Source organism: Littorina saxatilis, linkage group LG2, assembly GCF_037325665.1.
Source record: "Littorina saxatilis isolate snail1 linkage group LG2, US_GU_Lsax_2.0, whole genome shotgun sequence".
Lineage (NCBI taxonomy): Eukaryota > Metazoa > Mollusca > Gastropoda > Littorinimorpha > Littorinidae > Littorina > Littorina saxatilis.
Window position 1 is genome coordinate 14696795 of NC_090246.1, and position 19790 is coordinate 14716584.

The 19790-nt window shown below is 42.8% G+C and overlaps 1 protein-coding gene across 1 annotated transcript; it reads left to right on the forward strand.

The window, feature by feature from the left end:
* The first annotated feature begins 2353 nt into the window (after window positions 1-2353).
* LOC138958271 (dehydrogenase/reductase SDR family member 11-like) lies at window positions 2354-14174 on the forward strand. The gene is made up of 8 exons (XM_070329379.1): window positions 2354-2484; window positions 3805-3998; window positions 6034-6243; window positions 7185-7279; window positions 8133-8262; window positions 10048-10134; window positions 13055-13120; window positions 13565-14174. The coding sequence occupies exons 2-8, from the start codon at window positions 3864-3866 to the stop codon at window positions 13604-13606; spliced, it is 765 nt and encodes a 254-aa protein (XP_070185480.1). The 5' UTR covers window positions 2354-2484; window positions 3805-3863; the 3' UTR covers window positions 13607-14174.
* The last annotated feature ends 5616 nt before the right edge of the window (window positions 14175-19790 follow it).

Consider the following 19790-nt stretch of genomic DNA (forward strand, 5'->3'; position numbering starts at 1 on the left):
TTTTCCTGATGTCCAGGCGGGATGCTCTTTTTTCCAGCTTGTATTGATGGCCTCTTGTTCGGTCGCTCTTGCACTTTGGGAGCAGAGTTTCGCTGTCCACGTTGTACATTCCGTGGGTCAGTTTGTACGCCTCAATGAGGTCCCCTCTCAGTCTTCTATACGTCAGGCTTGGGAGGTTCAGGGCCCTCAGGCGGTCTTCGTACTCCTTCTCCTTGAGTTCAGGGACCATTTTTGTGGCTCTTCTTTGAATGCTCTCGATGAGCATGGCGTCTTTCTTCAGGGAGGGCGACCAGATGATATTGCCGTATTCCAGTATGGGTCTGATCAGGCCTTTGAAGAGTTGGTTCATCATGCTTTTGTCCATGTAGTCAAAGGTTCTCCTTATCATTCCAAGGATGCTGTTTGCTTTGTTTGTCGTCTTCCTGACGTGCTGTGAGAATTTCAATGTAGGGTCAACATGCACGCCAAGGTCCTTTTCACATGTCGTTGCTTCGAGGGTCGTCAGGTTAGCTCCATCCTGCATGTGGTAATCATGTTCTTCGTTCTTTTTGCCCAGGTGCATGACCTTGCACTTCCCAGCGTTGAAACGTAACTGCCAGTCCCCTCTTATGATACCTGTACTCTTCGAGCACTCATATAGCAGAAGTTGTATTACGTTTGACCTGTTGCCTGTCAGGAAAAAGTGAATACCCTTTGCTTTTAGTGAGACCAGGGACCTATATTTAGGTCTGTGGTGAGACAAACAATCCACACGTGCTCTTTGTTCACGTGTTTCAGACACACCCCTCGCTAGTCACTGGCCCGTGGATTTTGTTTGTTTGTTTGTTTGCTTAACGCCCAGCCGACCACGAAGGGCCATATCAGGGCGGTGCTGCTTTGACATATAACGTGCGCCACACACAAGACAGAAGTCGCAGCACAGGCTTCATGTCTCACCCAGTCACATTATTCTGACACCGGACCAACCAGTCCTAGCACTAACCCCATAATGCCAGACGCCAGGCGGAGCAGCCACTAGATTGCCAATTTTAAAGTGGCTTAGGTATGACCCGGTCGGGGTTCGAACCCACGACCTCCCGATCACGGGGCGGACGCCTTACCACCAGGCCAACCGTGCCGGTGGCCCGTGGATTGTGTGTTTCACTAAAAGCAAGGGTATTCTTTTAAAACCCATACGAAACCGAGATAGATATTTTCCGGAATTCGTCTATTCAGATGTTCCCCAGCCTAAATGGTACGCCGTGTGCGTGCGTGCGTGCGTGCGTGCGTGCTGCGTGCGTGCGTGTGTGTATGTGTGTGTGTCAGTGTGTGTGTGTGTGTGTGTGTGTGTGCGTGCGTGAGTGAGTGTGTGCGTGTGTAGAAAACTAATGGACTGACCTTTTTCCCCCCTTAAAAAAATCTCAGTGATGACGTCATATCTTACTTCAAAGAAAAAATGAGGCGGTACTGGGGTGACCGTATTTTGCTATCAAATTGAAATGTGGTCATGTGCACACAAGTTCAAATGACTATGATTTGGGATTAAGATACACTAGTGACCACTCAAATCAATGTGAATTGGGAAACGACTTCGGCTTAATTTGTGCGATCGCTTCTACTTCAGGGTCCTGATTAAACTCATCTTCCTAATTTGTTTTAAGAGCTGATGGTGACCCATACATCTGACAAAAAAAAAACCATGACAAACACATGCACACGCATGCACGCACGCGCTCGCACACGGGCGCCCACACACACAAACACACTGTATGCATACACACACAAACACACTGTATGCATACACACACAAACACACATGCATACACACACAAACACACACACACACACACACACACACAAATCGTAAAACTCGTGGGAATGTAGTGATCCAGCAAAATAATGTGTGCAACTTTCACGCAGCAGACGAAGCGAAACAATAAAGACAGGGCCAACGTGGAGAATACGTGCGATCTTTAAAGATTGCCACAAATAAAAACAGCGTTTAACATTTGAATAATTGAACGTTCAAACACCGATCAGTTCTAAGGTTTTTGCCTGTGTTTACAGGGACCATTCCAAAGCTGAAACCGAATCGTGTAGCCTACGTGTAGCTCTTTGGGCGACACTGCTATTTGACACAGTTTTGTGGCTATTCAACTATGTGAGTTTGCCTTGAAGATTTACGATATCATACACTGATAACATGCAGTGCTCTTGACCTAAAAAAAAACCACGACAGTACACATGCACTGAAATAACTCAGTCATAAATAATTGGCATCACCTCGCACAAATCGCACTTGATCTCAGCAATAAAAAATGAAATACAAAAACACACAAGAAATTCAAGTTAAGCCCACATTGAGTTTAGTAGTTCACACTGTTACAGCATAATTTATGGGCAACAAAATATTTCAACGCTGTTCTAAAAGGTATCTTGGCACCGTTTTCAAAACTTCCGTGCATTCACTGCGTTCCGGTTAATCGTGCGACTGTGACCTGCAAGGTAAGTTCGCCGGCTGGTTAGCCGACAACACTCGTTACAACCCGCGTGAACTGGGTGTGTGTATACGTTTCACTCGGTTTAATGTTTGTTTGGTTGTTTGTTTGTCGGCATTCAGATATATGTTTTTCATGGGCCGATTGAGTTTATATTTGGTGTGTAGCTTGTTACGTTGTGGGAGACACACGGTCGTAGCTTAAAAAAAAAAAAAAATAGGGACGAGCTTTATCAAGTTTTGACTAAATGTTTTAACATCGAGGGGGAATCGAAACGAGGGTTGTGGTGTATGTGTGTGTGTGCGTGTGTGCAGGCCGTTTGTTTTGTGAATGTTCAGCTACACGCTAGGCATAATTTTAAGACAATCTCCCCATATAGCCCCGTGTAAAGTTCGCCGTCCCACTGAATGAATCTAAAAAAAATGTACCCTTCTTTTAGCGTGTGACGTAAGTCTCATTTTCACTGAGCTAGTTCTAGAGACAGCCGGCTGTACATATAAAATATCAGTGCAGATACGCAGTTTCGATACAAAAATGAATAAATAATTATTTGAGTATTTTCACACTGAGTTGCTTTTCCAAACACAACAGAGCCCCGGCTTCAGTTAACACGGTGACACATAATGACAACAGCAAAGATGTTCTTGCATTGGTTTAATGATATAGGCCTACGTGCATCGCCTAGCGGTGACCTTGCGATGGATTTACTCCTGCTGATGTGACAAAGTCACCGGAACCCAGGACACCCCCCCCCCCCCCCCGTTTCTTGCCCTGCGTAAAGTTAAGCCGTCTCAAGTTACATGTACATTTAATTGTGAGCACGAGTTGCACACGCAGCGATTTTTCATGTGCCTGCATGTGTCGAGATACCATGCTGCGTGATCGTGCATATAAACGGAGCTAGTTGTGCAAACCTGCTTATGCTTTATCCCCTTTACGTGTTCACACAAGCACAAGATCAAGTTCGCACGGAAGAGATCCTGTCTTCCATTTCAGGATTCGGTGGGTTACAAAAACACGAAAATACTCAGCATGCATCCCCCGAAACGACATACGTAGGCCTATATCATTAAACCAATGCAAGAACATCTTTGCTGTTGTCATTATGTGTCACTGTGTTAACTGAAGCGGGGGCTGTGTTGTGTTTGGAAAAGCAACTCAGTGTCGACATAGCTGGTGAAAATACTCAAATAATCATTTATTCATTTTTGTATCGACACACACTTGCACTTCGCCAACATGTTAATAATGGTCAATTCATTGATCGCTGAACATTATTGGAAGAAGAAGAAGACTTCTTGGCATAACGACGGTATGTTTGACACAGATTTGTAAGAAAACCTGTCGAGGAGACTGTTGTCAAGGCGGACAGAGCTTGCTGGAAATATGGCGGAACGCTGGCGAGGACGCGTTGCCTTGGTAACCGGAGCTTCGGCTGGAATCGGCTACTGTATGGCCAAAGCCTTGGTACAGCGGGGAATGAAGGTCGTCGCCTGTGCGCGAAACATCGCCCCAATACAGGTGAGTGAGGATAGCCTGTATATATATAGGCGTGCGTGTAGTTGTTCATATGTGAATATGAACCTTCACGAGACTGCATGTCCTGAATTAGGGCGATCTCCAAAAAATGGCATCACCCTTCACTAACCCATCCTAATATTGAAATCACTGAGCGGCACGATTCTAACCTTACCGATTCTTTTCATGATACTACAAGATCAACCCTCTTCTTCTTCTTCTTCTTTTCTTCTTCTTCTGCGTTCGTGGGTTGCAACTTCCACGTACACTCGTGTATTGTTGTTGGATTTTATGTGTATGAGGACTTTTGCGTGTTTGTCCATTTTCATAATCCCGCTATTTCGGCAGGCATAATCCGTTCGTTTCGGGGGATGCATGCTGAGTATTTTCGTGTTTTTGTAACCCACCGAATCCTGAAATGGAAGACAGGATCTCTTCCGTGCGAACTTGATCTTGTGCTTGTGTGAACACGTAAAGGGGATAAAGCATAAGCAGGTTTGCACATAAAGTGACCTGGGAGATCGGATATGATATATTATCTGCCCTCATAGTCCACCAGGCACAGCCTGGGTTCAAACCCTGAACCTTCTACATGGGAGGCCGACGTCTTGACCACTAAGCTATTGATCCCGCCCGTGCACGTTCAACTCTCCTATTCCGCTAATTATATTTAGTCAAGTTTTGACTAAATATTTTAACATCGAGGGGGAATCGAAACGAGGGTATGGTGTATGTGTGTGCGTGTGTGTGTGTGTGTGTGTGTGTAGAGCGATTCAGACTAAACTACTGGACCGATCTTTATGAAATTTGACATGAGAGTTCCTGGGTATGAAATCCCCGAACGTTTTTTTCATTTTTTTGATAAATGTCTTTGATGACGTCATATCCGGCTTTTCGTGAAAGTTGAGGCGGCACTGTCACGCCCTCATTTTTCAACCAAATTGGTTGAAATTTTGGTCAAGTAATCTTCGCCAAAGCCCGGGGTTCGGTATTGCATTTCAGCTTGGTGGCTTAAAAATTAATTGATGACTTTGGTCATTAAAAATCGGAAAATTGAAAAAAAAATTAAAAATTTATAAAACGATCCAAATTTACGTTTATCTTATTCTCCATTATTTGCTGTTTCCAAAAACATATAAATATGTTATATTCGGATTAAAAACAAGCTCTGAAAATTAAATATATAAAAATTATTTTTTCGAAATCGTTTTAAAAACACTTTCATCTTATTCCTTGTCGGTTCCTGATTCCAAAAACATATAGATATGATATGTTTGGATTAAAAACACGCTCAGAAAGTTAAAACGAAGAGAGGTACAGAAAAGCGTGCTATCCTTCTCAGCGCAACGAATATCCCGCTCTTCTTGTCAATTCCACGGGCACTGCCTTTGCCACGGGCGGTGGAGTGACGATGCTACGAGTATACGGTCTTGCTGCGTTGCGTTGCGTTCAGTTTCATTCTGTGAGTTCGACAGCTACTTGACTAAATATTGTATTTTCGCCTTACGCGACTTGTTTTACTTTTCCCCGTACTTGAAATTCAAAAAGACCTTTACCAGATGTCTTCACGAAATAACTTTGTCAAGGAGATTACAGTGTACGAATCAAGACGCAGTCGGACAGAAAGCACACTTTTCATGTTTAAACCGTGAAAGATAAGCAGCATACAAACTTAGACAATAATCTTTAGTAGCATTAGCACCCTATTTGACTGTAATTCGTGTGCCTTACTTGGTACACTTTTCATTCTTAACTGTCCATATAAGCTTAAACATAGATTACAACTTGGGGAAAGCTTGGTGTAACTGTGTATTTACTCCACTCTAGGAGCTGGCCAAAGAGCTGAGTGACCAGTCCGGCTCACTGACCGCCAAGCTGTGCATGCATCGGTATCGTATGTCATTAAAAAAGTATCCATCCACTCCACTCTAGAAGCTGGCCAAAGAGCTGAGTGACCAGTCCGGCTCACTGACCGCCAAGCTGTGCATGCATCGGTATCGTATGTCATTAAAAAAAGTATCCATCCACTCCACTCTAGGAGCTGGCCAAAGAGCTGAGTGACCAGTCCGGCTCACTGACCGCCATCAAATGTGACGTGTCTAAGGAGGAAGAAGTGGCCGCCATGTTCCAGGCCATTCGCAAGGATCCGAACTTGGGCCGCATGGACGTGTGCATCAACAACGCTGGCTTGGCTCACAACGCCCCGCTCCTCAGCGGAGAAGCGTCACAATGGAAGAACATGTTTGAGGTGAGCATAGACATGTATGCGCATTCTGGTTAAAAGGCTGGGGACGCCAGGACAAGATCAATCTATCCTCTGTCGAGAGCAGAGTGCAAACCCTTTGACTTCGCCAAGCTATGCTTCAAATAGTTCAATTAAGGGACGAAGCTTCGTGAAGAGAGCTTCGTGAAGTCGACTTCGCCCAATTATGGACAGGCTTTAGCGCAGAGAAAAAACGGTGTTTTGAAATATGTCAGGATTTTCAAGCGGTGTGGCAGAATAAGTGCCGCTTTTTGCTGATGCAAGCTTTTCAAAGCGAGGCGAAGCAACTAGAACGCTCATGGGCGGCTTTAACCTGCCATCGCGAGTATCTCTGATGTGTCTGTTACACAATGAGCGCTTAATATGATACCATTAATTTTTCTCTCGAAAATATACTCATCGGAGTTCACGATTCGTTGCGGCAATGATCGCTGGCCCGCAATGATCACTGCCAACGTGTTGTGACCGAGGTTACGTGGGTTTGGCTTGAGGTCACGTGAGTTCAGGAAACATACGCGCTTAACGATCACTGCCAGTGAACGGCAAACTCTCGGTAGCGAATCCATGGCTCCGATGCATATTTTCAAACGAAAAGGCCCGTCGCGATATAACCCTTCGTGGTTGAAAACGACGTTAAACACCAAATAAAGAAAGAAAGAAACGAAAAGGGTATGATATCGAGCGCACAATGCATAAGATACGCAAGCCCTTGTCTTTGACACAAGTTGCTGAGCATCGTGGCTCCGATGTGTATATTTTCGAGGGTATGATATCGAGCGCACACTGCATAAGACACACAAGCCCTTGTTTCTGACACAAGTTATTGTTGCATATTTTCGAAAGAAAAGAGTATGATATCGAACGCGCACAACATAAAATATACAAGCCCTTGTCTCTGAGTGACACAAGTTGTTGTTGGTGGCCAGGTGAACGTGCTGGGACTGCTGATGTGCAGTAAGGAGGCCTTCCAGCTCATGCGGGACAGCGGCGTGGACGATGGTCACATCATCCTGGTCAACAGGTCAGTATGTGGACACCCCTACTCCTCTCCTACCATACCCCGTCTCCTCTTCGGGGCGGGGACGTAGCTCAGTCGGTAGCGCGCTGGCTTTGTAGCCAGTTGGTCGCTATCAGCGTGGGTTCGATCCCCACGTTCGGCGAGAGATTTATTTCTCGGAGTCAGCTTTGTGCGGACTCTCTTCGGTGTCCGAACACCCCCGTGTGCCCACATGCGCACGAAAAAGATCCCACGTTCACAGCGAAAGTCTCAGGGCTTGAAAAACACGAAGACACGCATGCATCATCTCTCGTCTCTGATTATCATGATCGTATTTCGATACTTTGACGATGCTGGTGTGTCGAAGAAGACAGCCACAGCGGGCTTGTTCGAATCACAGTATCACACCATATCCTCAGCGTATTACCAATACCTTGTCCCAATATAGACCAGTTGGTCTAAGAGGACGTTAAACCCTAATAGTCAGTCTCCTCTTCCGAAAATATACACACGTACTTACGCACGCACGTTTGCGCGCACGCACGAACGTACCGGGCATACACTAACACGCACAGTCAGTGACACCCATGCACGCACGCACGCACTTGCACAAACACACGCACACACAGACACGTACGCACGCACGCACACGCACACGCACACGCACACACATGTAAGGCGAACAATGAGAAGTAACATTTCGTGTTTTGAGTAGCAGGATGAACGAGATGTAAATGCAGTCAGAAGTTGATGCTGAGTCGCGTTATCACCTTACCTATCTGATATCCTCAAAATCTTTCCGAAATAAGTTAGTTTTACCATGAGCATTGCTCTGAAAAAATGGCAGCCGTTATATATTTAAATGTGTGTCTTCCAGCATGTCGGGCATTCGAACGGTGAAAAGCAAAGGAAGTCACTGCTACGTGGCAACCAAGTTCGCCGTCACAGCCATCAGAGAGGGAATCCGCAACGAGCTGAGAGAAATGAAATCCAAGATCAGAATATCCGTAAGACTTTTGTTTGCATATCTGTCAAACCATGGATTATAATTAAGATAATCAGTTGAAGGTTGTGGTTGTATTTCTACGCATCTCGTCCAGGATCTAAAACCAGGAATATCCGTAAGATTTTTGTTTGCATATCTGTCTCACCCAGGATCCAAATTCAGATTATTCGTTGAAGGTCGTGGTTGTATTTCTACGTATCTCGTCCAGGATCTAAAACCAGGAATATCGGTAAGACTTTCGGTTGTTGATACATGTAAGTAAGTCAATATTTATGACTGTTTTTTTTTTTTTTTTTTTTTTTTTGGTGGTTACTTTTTTGGGGGACCTCCGTTGCATGCAGGCTGCTTCAACCCATCTTTTTTGCCTCTTTCGTTCTTTCTTTCTCTTTTTTTTTTGGGGGGGGGGGGGGGGTAGGGTTCTTCATTGGTCTCTTTTTTTCAATGAAATATAAACTTTAACATCTATCATTCTAACTGTCTTAAAGGCATATGTACGCGCTCCCGTGTTTACAAAGTGTAGTTTGCCCATAATCGATGTCAAACGCACCATAAGACCATGTAATGACGATATGTCGCCATGCGCGGACCATATACATGCATTACAGCTTGTTTTAGAGTCTCAAAAACTTTGGATGTAAACAAAGACGCGGAGTTATTTCCCTTGCGTCAACGCTACCTCTGTTGGCAAATCTATAAATAGGACGATCCAGATCAAAATGAAAATTAACATATCTCAACATTGAAGGGGTCCTAGACCACAATATTTTGCAGGGAACTTAATTTAGCATGTCTCCAGCTGTTGGTAAAGCAATTAGCGTGTATAGTCATCGAGTACATATGGCTTTAATCTCAATTCTACATCAAACATACAACCAATGTTCATAGGTGTACCGTAACGGTATTTGCCAATGCACATTTTAGCGACTATTATCAAATAATTTATATATTTTACTGCCTGAAGGGAAATATTTTCACGTGGTGTGAAGCCCAGCAGGGCTGTTTCTGCATTCATTACTATGTAAACGTCAAATTTATTAATAACTCTACATACAACATCTGACCGGATGTTATGTATTTTATGGCAATCAAAAAAATAAATGTTCAATATAATCTATTACATTGGGAGAATAGGTACAGAAATTATTATTAACAATACCCATTTTAAATAATATGTTGGTTGGATAAATATTATGTACAAAATATTGATGACTTGTATATACATTAAAAAAGTCAATACTTATGACTTTCGGTTGTTTATACACATAGATACTAGATGATTACCCGCTTCGCAGGAGATAAACGCACAAAACGCTGGAGACCTTCTAAAAATAGTAACGTGCAGTGACCTTCTAAAAATAGTAACGTAGTAACGGGAATATGGATTGACGCCACACGGAGGAAGGGAGATAATCGCGGCTGAAAACACTGGAGAAAATAAGGAAGAGTTACTGGTAGTGGATCCCGACCAAAAACAAAAAAACCAAAAAATCGGTTCAGCGCGCACAGCGCTGCGCGCTGAGAGCACGTGTTGAAATATCTCATCGATGAGGTTGTGTCCGGGGTCTCTCTGAATAAGCCCACCAAATTTGAAGCAGATCCATCGAGAACTTTGGCCGTGCATCGCGCACAGACAGACAGACAGACAGACACACAGACACTAGTCGTATATATATATAGAAGTCAATATTTATCTCCGTAAGTATTAAGTTTTGATCTTAATTTTTGTAACGTTCGTTTTGTTTTGATTTGTATTGTTATGTTTTAGCCCTTGTTCTTGTGTTGGCAGCAAGTGTGCCCTGGGTATGTGGAAACGGAATTCGTGCAACGTCATCATAACGAGGAGCTTGCAAAGGCTGTGTACTCTTCAATGAAGGTAAGATTCATAACACCGTAACATTCATAACACCGTAACATTCATAACACCGTAACATTCATAACACCGTAACATTCATTCAAAAATTCCGTATGGGTCGTACACGACGGGGACCAGGTAGCTCTGTTGGTAGAGCACTGGACTTGTCACGGGTTCGACTGAATCCAGACCGGGACGGACACGTGTCAACTTAATTAGTGTGCAGGCTCAGAGACGGTATCCATGTCCCATCCCCGCGTCACCACAATAGCACGAAAAAAACCTTGGTCATTCAGCCAAATGAGTAGGTGGCTGATTACATCTAAACGAGCACACACCTTGGTAGCGGGACTCTTGTTGCTGCTAGCTTTCCATTTTCTTAGCAATGGGATAATAACGTAATGTAAATAAAAATAACAAGTCGCGTAAAGCGAAAATACAATATTTAGTCAAGTAGCTGTCGAACTCACAGAATGAAACTGAACGCAACGCAACGCAGCAAGACCGTATACTCGTAGCATCGTCACTCCACCGCCCGTGGCAAAGGCAGTGCCCGTGGAATTGACAAGAAGAGCGGGGTATTCGTTGCGCTGAGAAGGATAGCACGCTTTTCTGCACCTCTCTTCGTTTTAACTTTCTGAGCGTGTTTTTAATCCAAACATATTATATCTATATGTTTTTGGAATCAGGAACCAATAAGGAATAAGATGAAAGTGTTTTTAAATTGATTTCGAAAAAAAAAATTTGATAATAATTTTTATATATTTAATTTTCAGAGCTTGTTTTTAATCCGAATATAACATATTTATATGTTTTTGGAATCAGCAAATGATGGAGAATAAGATAAACGTAAATTTGGATCGTTTTATAAATTTTTATTTTTTTTTACAATTTTCCGATTTTTAATGACCAAAGTCATTAATTAATTTTTAAGCCACCAAGCTGAAATGCAATACCGAAGTCCGGGCTTCGTCGAAGATTACTTGATCAAAATTTCAACCAATTTGGTTGAAAAATGAGGGCGTGACAGTGCCGCCTCAACTTTCACGAAAAGCCGGATATGACGTCATCAAAGACATTTATCAAAAAAATGAAAAAAACGTTCGGGGATTTCATACCCAGGAACTCTCATGTCAAATTTCATAAAGATCGGTCCAGTAGTTTAGTCTGAATCGCTCTACACACACACACAGACACACAGACACACAGACACACAGACACACGCACATACACCACGACCCTCGTTTCGATTCCCCCTCGATGTTAAAATATTTAGTCAAAACTTGACTAAATATAAAAATGAAATCATCTGGATTGCGAAGCTCAAATTACGTCAGCATTATTTGTTTGTAATACCAAAGTAACCGCTTCAAACGTGCCCAGCAGGAAGGTCGGAAGTTGTTTGGGGATTGAATCAAGTTTCTAGTAAAAATTCCAAATAGTTGAGTTACAGATCTATACGTTTGTTAGCCTGGGAAAGGGTACAGAAACAGGTTGACAATTAAATGTGAGTGATTTATAAGCAAGAAGGTAAGCCTAGATATACAAGAACTTGATTGAAAGCTGTCGAGTCTTTCCAGTGAAAACTCCGTTCGGCTGACGATCTCCGATCTTGCCGTATTTTTCACGACAGGAGAACATCTGCTTGGACACACACACCAAATCAAAAGCCTGGATGCATTATGTGCAGAGTTATATTTCTTAATGAATTAATTTCTTCAAAGCCACTAGTATAGTGACAATATGCGAAATCCTTTCACAAAAGTGTCCCACTCACGCAGCACAGGAAGTAGCCATGGCACCCCCCGCGGGTTAGGGGGAAGAATTTACCCGATGCTCCCCAGCATGTCGTAAGAGGCGACTAACGGATTCTGTTTCTCCTTTTACCCTTGTTAAGTGTTTCTTGTATAGAATATAGTCAATTTTTGTAAAGATTTTAGTCAAGCAGTATGTAAGAAATGTTAAGTCCTTTGTACTGGAAACTTGCATTCTCCCAGTAAGGTAATATATTGTACTACGTTGCAAGCCCCTGGAGCAAATTTTTGATTAGTGCTTTTGTGAACAAGAAACAATTGACAAGTGGCTCTATCCCATCTCCCCCCTTTCCCCGTCGCGATATAACCTTCGTGGTTGAAAACGACGTTAAACACCAAATAAAGAAAGAAAGACAAGTGGCCATGGTGTTGATTGTGGTATATGTCCAAGTGGAGGGATGGTCTTGTGTCTTGTAACAAGACTAGGCAGATCACAGATAGTGAGAAGAACACTTTTCAAACCTTTAGTGATATACGATACCGATACATGCAAAGCCTGGCGGTGACCTTTCGAGTCATTTTTTTCTTCTTCTTCTTCTTCTTCTTTCTTCTTCTGCGTTCGTGGGCTGAAACTCCCACGTATACTCGTGTTTTTGCACGAGTGGAATTTTACATGTATGACCGTTTTTACCCGCCCATAAAGGCAGCCATACGCCGCTTTCGGAGGAAGCATGCTGGGTATTTTCGTGTTTCTATAACCCACCGAACTCTGACATGGATTACAGGATCTTTTCCGTGCGCACTTGGTCTTGTGCTTGCGTGTACACACGAAGGGGGATAAGCCACTAGCAGGTCTGCACATAAGTTGACCTGGGAGATCGGAAAAAATCTCCACACTTAACCCACCAGGCGGCCGCGGCCGGGATTCGAACTTTTTTTTTTTCTTCTCCTACTGATATGTTGAAGTCACCGAGACAAACGTTGTTCTCGAAATTCGTTGTCACTTATTCCGGAGACATGCAGAAGAATTGATCACATTTTTACGTGAACTTTTGTGGAGCTTTTGACGTCAGAGATTTTACTTTGAAAGCGAGGGTCAAACAGAGACGTCTTGATGTTTTTCTTTGAATCGATATCGTATGTCTTTAAACTGAAAACCAAGCACAGCTGTTTTGCTGTATGTTCAGTGTCTACAGCCAGAGGACATCCGTGACGCTATTCTCTACATCCTGGACGCTCCTCCGCATGTGGAGGTAAGCTTTGCTATGCATCTCATTTGTGTAGTGCAGCTCCTAATGTAATTACTGTGACAACACTCAACAGTCATGAACATATTCATTGTTGTTGGTGGTGGTGGTGGCCTTGATGAAGTTGTTGGTGGCGAAGGCGTGTGTGTGTGTGTGTGAGTGTGTGTGTGAGGTGTGTGAGGTGTGTGTGTGTGTGTGTGTGTGTGTGTGTGAGCTGTGTGTGTGAGCTGTGTGTGTGTGTGTGTGTGTTTGTGTGTGTGTGTTTGTGTGTGTGATGTGTGTGTGTGTGTGTGTGTGTGCGTGCGTGTGTGCGTGCGTGCGTGCGTGCGTACGTGCGAGAGTGAGTGAGTGAGTGAGTGAGTGAGTGAGTGAGTGAGTGAGTGAGTGCAATAAGTGCCGCTGAATGTTACAGCAACTACTTTTTTAGTTTGTGTGTGTGTGTGTCTACAGGTCAATGATGTTCACATGCGCGCGACCGAACAAGATTTCTGAGCGTGCTGCCAAATGAACAGCTCACTGTGAACGGAAACTTCTACAAATCATTTAAACAATTATCGAATTCTCTGTGTGAGAACGATGTTTGAACATATCGTGTGAAGTAAATTTCATGTGGATTCACATTCTGTTATTACGCCGACAACGGTTTTGACTGATGACAACCTTTAAACCTTTACTGAATTATGTGTGTGGTTTCTAGTTTGCCGGCACTCTGTCTTTTACTTAGCGCTTTTATGATTTTCAATGATGAAACAATTGTGAAAACTCATTTGATGTTACAGTTTAGATACACTCAAACGCAAGAACATCCTGCACACACATTGTAGTACACTGGAAACAAAATCACGACTGAAATGTTATATGTTTTGAATTTGTGATTCTTATATTCTTCTTCTTTATTCAGTGAGTATATGGAGTGAAGGTGTGTGAGTACTAAGTTGTGATTTGTAAATGATGTAATCTTAATGTACGAGACAAAAGACACATTTCTGTATGTACTACATTCAGATACTAATATTGCATTGAATTTATTTGAATTGAATATCAAAATGTGTTGACAAGACTCAAAGACTCAGACTCAAATTTTACTGTCCTTATAAAACAAGGAAAATTGCCATGCAGTGTCGGGCGGTTACAGACATAAAATACATCACATTTACTAAGAGTTAAGAATTGCACTAAACACCAACCACACTAAAACATATCACATTGACTAAGAATTGAGAATTAAAACACATATAAAATTCCTAAGAAAATATGTCTCCCCATGTTGCCTCTTCTTTCTTACTCTGCAAACTTTAAGAAGAAAACTGCTTATGAAGAAAAGACAAGTTATCCCTCTAGTCAAAAAACAAGAAAGGTAGGTTGTTGGAACTTTTGTTATTGACAAAACAATACTTTCACAAATATATCGACCCAACGGTCTTTTAAGTGCACAGACAAACATAAGTGCACAGACAAACAATTAATGGTCTTTTAAGTGCACAGACAAACATAAGTGCACAGACAAACAATTAATAATTAATTGTTTGTCTGTGCACTTAAAAGACCGTTGGGTCGATATATTTGTGAATGTATTGTTTTGTCAATAACAAACGTTCCAACAACCTACCTTTCTTGTTTTTTGATTCTGAATTTTGGAAGGTTGGCTGTCCCCTCTTTGTTTTTGGATTTATTTATTTAATTTATCCCTCTAGTCGTTTTTCTCCACGAAAGTGTATGAACCCCATGCACTCACCACACTACTGCATACTCCATTCCGCCCAAAATCTTAATTGTTATTGTTTCATTATGAACTAGATGATAACTAAGGCTATCGCACAATGGAAATAAAAGTACAAGGCCATATACTGTTATCATGTCGTGTGACTACGTGCCAGGATTGTCACAGTCAATTGCGGCAACTCACCAGTCGCTTAAAAGAGCATATCTACGACTCCATATAATCACCCCGTTTTCACACCCCCGGTATAGGGGTGTGTATAGGATTCGCTCGATGTGTTTGTTTGTTTGTTTGGGTGTGTGTTTGTGTTCGCATATAGATCTCAAGAATGAACGGACCGATCGTCACCAAACTTGGTGAACAGGTTCTATATATTCCTGAGACGGTCCTTACAAAAATTGGGACCAGTCAAACACACGGTTAGGAAGTTATTGGTGGATTAAGATTCTACAAGGACTTATAGCGGGACATATTAATGGTCAAAGGGAAATAACCTTCTCAGTTGGTGGCAGTGAGAATGGTTATTTCCCTTTGACCAACGGGGGTGTTTTTCCTACCTCGGAGGAATTTCTTGTATGGGCTGGTTTTATCTTAAAAAGAACGGCCAAGGGATATTTGCTGTGTTGTGATAAAGGACACAACTGCAATGTTAAGGGTAAGCTTTAACCAGTCGCTTTAAAGAGTATCTAAGAGGCCATGTCAAAACGTTTTCTGGCGCAGATATTTGATGTGCTGTAATTTAGTGACACAATTGCAGTAATAACTCGGAACATGCTTCGTAACCATGATTAAATTAGTGACACAATTGCAGTAATAACTCGGAACATGCTTCGTAACCATGATTAAATCAATGTAAATTGTGGCATTGTTTCTGTATGCGAACGCTTCTGAATTAACTCATCTTCAAAATATTTGTATTGCTGATGGTGACCCATACATCCAGCAAACAAAACCCATGAGAATTACGAACTCAGAAAATACGTGCAACTTTCACTGCTGTCAGGTGCGAACAAGACAGATGAAGAGAATACAAAGACATAGTCAATATTAAAAATGTGCAATCTGAAAAGATTTCACAACACACAGCGTTCAAAGCCGAACATCCGTCTCCAGGAGACCAAGCCTTGTTATAGTAGAAGGCCACAGAGCTAAATTTAGCGTTTCCAGCGCAAGAAACTAGAGCTACATCTGCCGCGCTCCAATGTTTAGTTTCAACCACAAATTCCCACCTTGCAACTAAAACCCCCCCCCCCCCCCCCCCCCCCCCGCGGGTTAAGGGGAAGAATTTACCCGATGCTCCCCAGCATGTCGTAAGAGGCGACTAACGGATTCTGTTTCTCCTTTTACCCTTGTTAAGTGTTTCTTGTATAGAATATAGTCAATGTTTGTAAAGATTTTAATCAAGCAGTATGCATTCTCCCAGTAAGGTAATATATTGTACTACGTTGCAAGCCCCTGGAGCAATTTTTTGATTAGTGCTTTTGTGAACAAGAAACAATTAACAAGTGGCACTATCCCATCCCCCCCCCCCCCCCCCCTTTCCCCGTCGCGATATTATAAGATGTTTGATGGGTTGTTGACAGACCAGCTTTTTTGTCGGTCCGAGGGGGAGCATATCGTCTTTTGTTTCATATTTATTGACCAAGGCCGAAGGCCGCGGTCAATAAATATGAAACAAAAGTCGATATGCCCCCCGAGGACCGACAAAAAAGCTGGTCTGGCAATAAACCATCAAACATCGTTTTTGTCATCATTTTGGTGGTTCAACATTAAGTGAAAAATCAACACAGGGAGCCATGGTTTGAAACGCGAGTTCTGTTATTATAATGCATGTTCGGGGCCCCAGCACGTTGTTCAATGCTGGCGTGCGAAAGCAACTTACTGTGTGTGATTTGAGTTTATAATGTTGAGACAAGTATGTCAGGTTTGAGGATGCGAAGTTCTGTAGGTTCCGACTACAGAGTGGTGTGTGAAAGCAACAGCAAGCGCCTTTGAGACGATAGTGCCCACATGTTGCATTCGAGCGATGGGATTGTCGTATTTCAAACGAGGTGATTTGCTTGCACAGTCAGCGTTGACCATCTCACAACAGATCTGTTATGTGGATTATCGTGCGACGTTCGAGTCGGGGGCAAGGAATCGCAGGAAGCAAAGATGAGTCTTTTTCCATTGTCACCTTTCTTTCCGGTTGTTGGTGCATATAATATTGTGCGGACAAAATGATGCGACGGCGAGTGTTTTTTGCCTCCAAGATTTTGTGGTGTGGGTATTGTTTTGCTCGTTTCATACCCACACCAAAACCTGAAACACACCCCACCCCACCCCCCCCTCCCTCACAATCAGTCCATGAACACAAACACTGACACACACAAATTAATGATCAAGTTACCCCCCCCCCCCCAACCCTTCACTTGCACACCTGCAACGCAGACGATCATATTATTGATTAAATATTCATATAGGTCAGTGTTGGGTTTTTTGTTCTTGTTTGTGTTATTGCAGAATCGGTTTTCTCTTATTGCTACACGTGTCTCTTCATTACATTTCACCATCGCCCTACCACCCTGCCCCTCTCGGTATTCCACCCCTCGGTTTTCAGTGGTAAATATTAGTAATCGAATATTGAAGCTACGTTGAGTCAAAGGTCACAGAAGATTTGCATCGTGCAGCACTGCACGAATTGGGTCAAAGGACACAAACGATTTGCGTCGTGCCGCGAAGGAAAGATAATCGCGATCTTGTTTCTCATTGCCTCTCTGTTTTTCATTAGACTTGTCATTCTGCTTGCTCGGCTTTGTCAGATGTCTTCATTTCTTGTTGCTATGTTCTTTGCTTTTTTATTATTATTTTTTTATTTGCGCGTAGTTTATCGATACAACTTACGTTCGTGTTTCTCCAAACAGAGATACACGCTCTCCATGACTTTGTGAGAAGATAAAACATATCGATAGGTTTCATTTGTTTGCGATAAAGCATAAATGTATGACCTTTGATGAGGTAGTTTTGTTTTTTGTTTACATTTGCCAGTTTGCCAGTTCGTATTTGGAACTTGGCGAAGCAGTGTCGTCTGTTTAGGTCTGGGGAAACGCCAATGAAAAGAGCCGAAGAATCCTCGAGCGTTTCTATTGGGTTTGCTTTTGATTATCCATGTAATAGGGCTTCCTGCAACTATGGTAACCGGGGATTTATTCCCCGGGGAACATGAGATTTATTTCCCAGGTGCTTGTGAATGAAAACTCGTGAAAATGATGACAATATAAGATGTTTGATGGGTTGTTGACAGACCAGCTTTTTTGTCGGTCCGAGGGGGAGCATATCGTCTTTTGTTTCATATTTATTGACCAAGGCCGAAGGCCGCGGTCAATAAATATGAAACAAAAGTCGATATGCCCCCCGAGGACCGACAAAAAAGCTGGTCTGGCAATAAACCATCAAACATCGTTTTTGTCATCATTTTGGTGGTTCAACATTAAGTGAAAAATCAACACAGGGAGCCATGGTTTGAAACGCGAGTTCTGTTATTATAATGCATGTTCGGGGCCCCAGCACGTTGTTCAATGCTGGCGTGCGAAAGCAACTTACTGTGTGTGATTTGAGTTTATAATGTTGAGACAAGTATGTCAGGTTTGAGGATGCGAAGTTCTGTAGGTTCCGACTACAGAGTGGTGTGTGAAAGCAACAGCAAGCGCCTTTGAGACGATAGTGCCCACATGTTGCATTCGAGCGATGGGATTGTCGTATTTCAAACGAGGTGATTTGCTTGCACAGTCAGCGTTGACCATCTCACAACAGATCTGTTATGTGGATTATCGTGCGACGTTCGAGTCGGGGGCAAGGAATCGCAGGAAGCAAAGATGAGTCTTTTTCCATTGTCACCTTTCTTTCCGGTTGTTGGTGCATATAATATTGTGCGGACAAAATGATGCGACGGCGAGTGTTTTTTGCCTCCAAGATTTTGTGGTGTGGGTATTGTTTTGCTCGTTTCATACCCACACCAAAACCTGAAACACACCCCACCCCACCCTCCCCCTCCCTCACAATCAGTCCATGAACACAAACACTGACACACACAAATTAATGATCAAGTTACCCCCCCCCCCCCAACCCTTCACTTGCACACCTGCAACGCAGACGATCATATTATTGATTAAATATTCATATAGGTCAGTGTTGGGTTTTTTGTTCTTGTTTGTGTTATTGCAGAATCGGTTTTCTCTTATTGCTACACGTGTCTCTTCATTACATTTCACCATCGCCCTACCACCCTGCCCCTCTCGGTATTCCACCCCTCGGTTTTCAGTGGTAAATATTAGTAATCGAATATTGAAGCTACGTTGAGTCAAAGGTCACAGAAGATTTGCATCGTGCAGCACTGCACGAATTGGGTCAAAGGACACAAACGATTTGCGTCGTGCCGCGAAGGAAAGATAATCGCGATCTTGTTTCTCATTGCCTCTCTGTTTTTCATTAGACTTGTCATTCTGCTTGCTCGGCTTTGTCAGATGTCTTCATTTCTTGTTGCTATGTTCTTTGCTTTTTTATTATTATTTTTTTATTTGCGCGTAGTTTATCGATACAACTTACGTTCGTGTTTCTCCAAACAGAGATACACGCTCTCCATGACTTTGTGAGAAGATAAAACATATCGATAGGTTTCATTTGTTTGCGATAAAGCATAAATGTATGACCTTTGATGAGGTAGTTTTGTTTTTTGTTTACATTTGCCAGTTTGCCAGTTCGTATTTGGAACTTGGCGAAGCAGTGTCGTCTGTTTAGGTCTGGGGAAACGCCAATGAAAAGAGCCGAAGAATCCTCGAGCGTTTCTATTGGGTTTGCTTTTGATTATCCATGTAATAGGGCTTCCTGCAACTATGGTAACCGGGGATTTATTCCCCGGGGAACATGAGATTTATTTCCCAGGTGCTTGTGAATGAAAACTCGTGAAAATGATGACAA